At 59.3% G+C, this 6,786-nt stretch overlaps 3 protein-coding genes across 4 annotated transcripts; 1 reads left to right on the forward strand and 2 right to left on the reverse strand.

Annotated features, from left to right (window-relative positions):
• Window positions 1-885: 885 nt before the first annotated feature.
• On the reverse strand, window positions 886-2,959 carry MRPL49 (mitochondrial ribosomal protein L49). Its single transcript, XM_062635475.1, has 4 exons — window positions 2,820-2,959; window positions 2,108-2,252; window positions 1,180-1,304; window positions 886-1,091 (listed from the first exon to the last, which is right to left on the reverse strand). The coding sequence occupies exons 1-4, from the start codon at window positions 2,892-2,894 to the stop codon at window positions 945-947; spliced, it is 492 nt and encodes a 163-aa protein (XP_062491459.1). The 5' UTR covers window positions 2,895-2,959; the 3' UTR covers window positions 886-944.
• Window positions 2,900-4,665, forward strand: FAU (FAU ubiquitin like and ribosomal protein S30 fusion). Of its 2 annotated transcripts, none has more exons than XM_062635476.1 (5): window positions 2,900-3,025; window positions 3,924-4,003; window positions 4,098-4,242; window positions 4,340-4,395; window positions 4,493-4,665. In XM_062635476.1, the coding sequence occupies exons 2-5, from the start codon at window positions 3,929-3,931 to the stop codon at window positions 4,616-4,618; spliced, it is 402 nt and encodes a 133-aa protein (XP_062491460.1). In that variant the 5' UTR covers window positions 2,900-3,025; window positions 3,924-3,928; the 3' UTR covers window positions 4,619-4,665. The 2 variants fall into 2 exon arrangements, with proteins under 2 accessions (XP_062491460.1, XP_062491461.1); XM_062635477.1 differs by having other exon boundaries at window positions 3,005-3,014.
• Window positions 4,666-5,286: 621 nt separating this feature from the next.
• Window positions 5,287-6,349, reverse strand: WDR74 (WD repeat domain 74; the record flags this gene model as incomplete). Its single annotated transcript, XM_062635461.1, has 4 exons — window positions 5,287-5,458; window positions 5,557-5,613; window positions 5,972-6,114; window positions 6,222-6,349. Coding segments are annotated over 4 exons (454 nt in total), but the record flags the coding sequence as incomplete, so codon positions are not given.
• Window positions 6,350-6,786: the final 437 nt, after the last annotated feature.

Here is a 6,786-nt window from a genome sequence, read left to right on the forward strand (position 1 = left end):
TTTACTTTGGGGGGGTCACAAGGGTGTTTTGGGATCCCCGGTGCGGTTCGGGGTCACAAATGGCTTTGAACCCCAGTTTTGGGGGGACCCATCCCAATGCACAAATAGCTTAGTTTGGGGTTCCCCACTCTGTGTGAAGAACTTCAGTCCCATTTTGGGGTGTATTTCAGGGTTCAAGATGTGTTTTGGGGTGTATGTGGGGGTGTTCTGGCGTATCATGGGGTGTATCTGGTATTTTGGGGTGCATTTCAGGGTTCAAAGTGTGTTTCAGGGTGTATCGGGGGTATTTTGGGGTGTATTTCAGGGTTCAAGGTTCGTTTTAGGGTGCATCATGGGGTGTATCTGGGGTATATTTCAGGGTTTAAGGTGTGTTTTGGGGTGTATCATGGGGTATACTTGGAGTATTTTGGGGTGTATTTCAGGTTTCAAGGTGTGTTTTGGGGTGTATTTCATGGTTTGGTGTATTTTGGGGTGTACTTCAGGGTTCAAGATGTGTTTCAGGGTGTATGTGGGGGTGTTCTGTGTATCATGGGGCGTATCTGGGGTATTTTGGGGTGTATTTCAGGGTTCAAGGTGTGTTTCAGGGTGTATGTGGGGGTGTTATGGTGTATCATGGGGTGTATCTGGGGTATTTTGGGGTGTATTTCAGGGTTCAAGGTGTGTTTCAGGGTTTATGTGGGGGTGTTATGGTGTATCATGGGGTGTCTCTGGGGTATTCTGGGGTGTATTTCAGGATTCAGGGTGTACTTCAGGATATTTTGGAGTACCAGGATGTGTTTTGAGGTGTATTTTCTGGTGCTCTGGGGTACTTCGTGCTGTGTTTCAGGGTGTTCTGGGGGATGTTCTGGGGTGTCTTTCAGCATTCAAGATGCATTTTAGGCTGGGTTGGGGTGCTCTGGTTTATTATGGGCTGTCTCTGGGTTATTATGGGCTGTCTCGGGGTGCTAGAAGCCCTTCTGCAGCAGCCAGCGCCGCAGCTCCGCACCCCAGTGCCCCCTGATCCGGAGCCTGCCCGTGACCTCATTCACCTGCACCTCCGGCTCCGCCACCCCCAGTGACTGCAGCAGCTCCCGCACCTCCCGCTCCAGCGCCTGGGGGGGGGGGGGGAACACAAAAAAAGGGGGGGTTTAGCCCCCCAAAACTTCAAACACCCCCCCCCCCGCATCCCCAAGGCCTCACCCAGAGGTCCCCGTCCACGTGCTGCAGGTCGGTGAGGCGCCGGTTGCCGCTCACCACCCGCTCGTACACCGGGAGGTTGTGGTATCGGGAGCGCTGGATGTAGTAGGGCAGGGCTGGGGGGGGGTCTGGGGAGGGGGACATCCCATAATGCAGCGTGTTCCCCCCCCTCAAGGGGTAATAACCCACCCATGGGGGTAATAATGCCCCCCCCAGGGGTAATAACCCACCTCTGATGGGGGTAGATACCCCAGGCAATAGGAGATACCCCCCTTGTTGCTCCCCCTCAATAAATACACCCCCCCCCATGGAATAACCCCCTACTGCCCCCCTAGTAAATAACTGCCCCATAAGATGACATTTAAATTTACTTGCCCCCCCCCAACATAAATCACCCCTCATACCCAATAAGTAACTGCCCCTCAATAAGACATTTAAATCCCTCTATTCCCCCCCCCCAAGTAAATACCCCCCCAGTAAATAATTGCCCCTCAATAAGACATTTAAATCTATTTCACCCCCCCCCCATAAATACACCCCTTCCAGGGGCAATAAACCCCCTAAATTGCCCACCCCAAGGATAAATACCCCACTAAGGGGTAACTTAACTGCCTTGTTCCCCCCCCCCCCCCGGCTAAATAGCCTGTTCCCAGTGAGTATATACCCCACTAAACTACCCCCCATGGGTATACATACCCTCTTGGTAAATTCCAACACCCCCCCCCCCCCAAATTGCTCTCAAAGGGTAAACAGCCCCCCCCTCAGGGGGGGAAATACCCCCTAATTGCCCGCCCCCCCTTCCCCAGTAAATACCCCCCTTTAGGGGTAGATCCCCCACCCCAATGCTATTACTTAGGGCTCAGCACCTCCATGGGGTGCCACTTTGCCCTGAATGGGGGGGGTATTAAAGGGGGGGGGGGGGGTAACTGACCTGCTGGGGGGCTCCACCCCGACGGGGTGGGGTAGGAGGGGTGCGGAGGGGGGTCGGGCACGATGCTGGGGGGCAGCAGCCGCTCCACGAAGGCAAAGTCAGCCGAGGACTCCTCATAGGGGGGGGGCTGCGATCCGGGGGGGGTCTGGAAAAGGGGGGGGGGGGCAGCAGCAGATACCCCATGTTCTTGTGGGGGGCTAAATCCCGCCCCCCCACCTCTTTCTGATCCCATATTCTCCCCTCAGGACCCCCCCATTTCCCTTCGGAATCCCTTATTTTACCTCAGGACACTCCTTTTTCCCTTCAGAATCCCTTATTTAGTTCAGCCCCCCCTCCATTTCCCTTCAGAATCCCTTATTTAACCTCACGACCCCCCCATTTTACCTCAGAATCCCTTATTTTACCTCAGACCCCCCCCCCATTTCCCTTCAGAATCCCTTATTTTACCTCACGACCCCCCCATTTTACCTCACAATCCCTTATTTTACCTAAGAACTCCCCCATTTCCCTTCAGAATCCCTTATTTTACCTCAGCCCCCCCCCCCATTTCCCTTCAGAATCCCTTATTTTACCTCACGAGCCCCCCTTTTTCCCTTCAGAATCCCTTCTTTTACCTCAGGACCCCCCGGTTTTCCCTCAGTACCCGCTTCATCTCCCCCCAAACCCCCTTCCCCACATTCCCCTTTACCCCCCCTCAATACCCCGTCCCTACCTGCACCCTCCTGCACCCCACCGCCCTCCCGAGCACCGGCACCAGCCGCCGGCCCAACGCCGCCATCGCCGCCATCTTGGCAACGCCTCCTTCGTCCTCCTTCCCGTCGTCAGCACGCACGCACGCGTGACGTCAGCACGCAGCCGCGCAGGCGCAGAGACGCCCTTTCCTGAGGCGCGTTCCCCGTCGGCTGAGGTGAGGCCGCGGTCGGGGGGGCCTGAAGCGGGTTTAGGGCGTTAAAGAGGGGCTTTAAGTGGGGTTTGGGGTGTGGGGAGAGCCCCTGAGGGGCTTTAGAGGGGTCTGGGGTGGTTATTGGGGGGGGCTGAGCGGCGGGGAGACCCTTTGAGAGGCCTTAAATGGGGCTGGGGGGGTTATATGGGGTAAATGAGGGTCTGTGAGGCTTTGGGTGAGTCTGGAGCGGTATTGGGGAGCTCATAGTGGGGCTTGAGGTGAGGGGAGGGCCCCTGAGGGGCTCTGTGGGGGTCTGGGGTAGATATTGGGGGGGTTGAGGTGTGGGTAGAGGCCTTGGGGGGGAATATGGGGGGTGTCAGGGGTGCTGTTAACGGTCTGGGAGGTTCTTAGGGGGATTTGGAGGGGTCCTGAGGTACAGGGAGGCCTTGAAGGAGCCTGCAGGGGTGTAAATGGGGCCTGGGGGAGGTGGGGGGCTCTGGAGGGTTGTTGGGGGCATCAAAGTGGGGCTTGAGGTGTGGGGAGAGCCGCTGAGGGGCTTTAGAGAGCACTGGGGTACCATGGGGGTTATTGGGGGTCTTAAGGGGGTGTCTTGGGGGGGGCCTCAGGTGCTGCTGGGCTGGGGCACAGCCCCTTTGGGCTCCAGACAGCCCAGCACAGGTTCATTGTCCCAGCCCTTTGTCCCCAGGGCTCTTTGCCAGGTGCCAAAGTCCTTTTGGGCAGGGAATGGCAGCAGAGAAACCCCCTTAACCCCCCCATAGATGATTGGGAACCCCAGACCAGCCCCCATATTGCACTCCAGGGTGATTCAGGAGCTGTGTGGGAGCAATTACAGGCCCCCCCCCATTTTCCAGGGGTCCCCCATTTATAGGAAGGGGGGACACCCCTAACCCCCCCCCCTTTTGACCCCCCCAGCCACCATGCAGCTCTTCATCCGCGCCCAGGCCCTCCACACCGTCGAGGTCTCCAGCACCGAGACTGTCGCTCAGCTCAAGGTGAGCCCTTACCCAAATCACGGGGTACCCCCCCAAAAAATAAACCCCATTTTGGGGGTGATTAACCCCCCCACTTTGTTCCCCCCCTCTCCAGGAGCGGGTGGCAGCGCTGGCCGGTGTCCCCCCCGAGGACCAAGTGTTGCTCTTCAGTGGGACCCCCCTAGACGATGACGCTGTGCTGGGACAGAGCCCCCTCCCCGAACTGGCCACCCTCGACCTCTCCTCCCGCCTCCTCGGGGGTACGTTTTAGGGGGGGGGGTCACAATTATCGGGGTGCTCATTAACTTAATGACCCCCCCACACCCCCCAACACCTCATTTTCCTCCCCATCTTTAGGGAAAGTCCATGGCTCCCTCGCCCGCGCTGGCAAAGTGAGGGGCCAGACCCCCAAGGTGAGTGTTGGGGACCCCCCCGCTATGGATTTTGGGACACCCCCCCCCCCCCACTGTTTTGGGGACCCCCCCTGACCTTCCTCCTCCTGTTCCCTAGGTGGCCAAGCAGGAGAAGAAGAAGAAGAAGACGGGCCGGGCCAAGCGGCGCATGCAGTACAACCGCCGCTTCGTCAACGTCGTGCCCGGCTTCGGCAAGAAGAAGGGGCCCAACGCCAACTCCTGAGCGGTGGCACCAGTAAACGGGCACCGGATTGGGGCCAATTCCCAGCACTTTGGGGCTTTTTGTGGGGCTCGTTTTTCCTTTGGGGGTATCGAGGGGGAAACTGGTGCTTTGATGGGGTTGGCGGGGTGCTGAGCGGCTCTTGGGGCCCTCAGTGAGCGCTGGGTGTGAGAAGGGCATTAATTAGTGTTAATTGGGGGGGGGTTAATTAGAGGGCTTCAGCACGGAGCTGTGTGCAGCGTGGTTCTGTATGGGACGGGCGGAAACAGCCGAGCGGTGCCGGAAATACCCGAGTCGGGCTAGGGCGGGGAGATCCGAGTGGGCACGGAAAGAGTCGATTGGCTGGGAGAGCCGAGCCGAGTCGGGACGGAAAGAGCCGATTGGCTGCGACAACCGAGCCGAGCGCTGCCGAAGGTGCCCGAGCGGCGATGATTGGAGGAGGCGGTCGAGGGGCGGGGCGAGCGGGCACAGGAGCCGACGCAGGACGGAAGCTGCCCGAACGCTTCCGAGCGCTGCCGGAAATACCCGAAGTGGGGAGAAGGACCAGTGGACAGAGGAGGGTTCTAAAGGTGAAAGGTTGGGGTGTGGGGTCAAAGGTCGTGTTCAGGGTCAGGGTTACAGATGCTGCATCCCCTTATCCCTCAAAAAAAAACCAATTTGAGACCAAAAGAGCCAAAATCAGAGTTTTTTGCCCCAATTTGTGGTCCCACCCCCCTTTCACCCCTCCTGAATCTTCCGCTTCTTGCCCTGTTTCTGTGGGGTGGGGACCGTTTCCATGGTGTCCCACAGCGCATCCTCCTCTTCCTCCTTCACCTCCACCGGGGGGGACGGCTCCTCTTCGCTCTGGGGGTGGCAAAGGGGGGGGGGGTGTGTAACAGTGGACAGGGACCCCAAAACCCCAGCCTTAGGGTACCCCAAACCCAGGGTGGGGGGGGTCTCACCTCCCAGTCGTGTTGGGTGCTCAGCAGCAGGCAGGTGAGCTGGGACTTGAGGTAGACCTGGGGGGCAGCAGCATTAATGGGGGGGGGGGGTCTCACAGGGGTTGGGGGGGGTTTGAGGGGCTCTCAGGGAGTACTAGGGGTGTTTTAGGGACTCCTGAGGGTGTCTGGGGTCTCAGGAGCTTTAATGAGGGGGATTTGGGGGGGTCTGGGGAGGGTTTAAGGGGTCCTGGGGCCATTTGGAAGGGGCTGGGGAGGTTGAATGCAGCTGGGGGGGGTTAGGGGGAGTTTAGGAGGTGTCAAAGGGGGGGTTGGGAAGGGTAAAAGGGGGTGAGAAGAGAATTTGGGGGGTCACAGAAGAGGATTTGGGGGGTAAAAGGGGGGTCAGAAGAGGTTTGGAGAGGAGGTCAAAGGTCACCTTGTGGCACAAGCGCCCCTCCCCCAGGTGGTGCAGGCGCAGGAAGCGGTCGAGGCCGCAGGAGGCCAGGAGGGGCCCCTGGGGGTGGCACTGGAGCCCCCGCACCCCCCCCGCGGCCCCCTTCAGGCAGCGCAGGACCCGCCCTGGGGGGAGGGGAGAATGGGTGAGCTGTGGGGGGAGGGGCAGCCCCCCCACACCCATCCCCCTCAATGTAACCCCCTCTCCCCACTATGGGGTGACCCCACCTCACCTTTGCGCAGGTCGATGACAGCCACGTCCCCCTGGGCGCTGCCAACCACCACCGAGCTGGGGGGGGGGGGGGAAGTGAGGGGGTCAGGGTCACCCCCAGCCCCACAGAGCACCCCACAGATACCTCCCCTGCCCCATAACCCCCACAATTACCTCATAGGCCCCCACCAGGAGCAGTACTGAGCATCTCAGGGTGCCCCATAATCCCTCGGGGTTGTTCCATAGCTCTTTAAGGACCCCACTATAGCCCCATAACCCTATGGCCCTCCACTGACACTTTCAGGGCCCCCCCCATAAACCCCAAAGAGGCACTAGTGACCACCCTCCAGGTCACCCACAACAGCCCAGGGTCCCCCATAGCCCCCCAGGTCAGCCCATAACCCCCTCAGACCCCCCCATAACCTCTTCATTAACATCTTCAGAGCTCCCCATAACCCCTCCATTGACACCTTCAGAGCCCCCCATAACCCCTCCATTGACACCCTCAGAGCCCCCATAACCCCTCCATTAACACCTTCAGAGCCCCCCATAACCCCTCCATTGACACCATCAGAGCCCCCCATTAC

This window comes from Pezoporus occidentalis, unplaced genomic scaffold, assembly GCF_034315485.1.
Source record: "Pezoporus occidentalis ecotype Australia unplaced genomic scaffold, CSIRO_AGI_Poc_V1 ctg454, whole genome shotgun sequence".
NCBI classification, from domain to species: domain Eukaryota; kingdom Metazoa; phylum Chordata; class Aves; order Psittaciformes; family Psittacidae; genus Pezoporus; species Pezoporus occidentalis.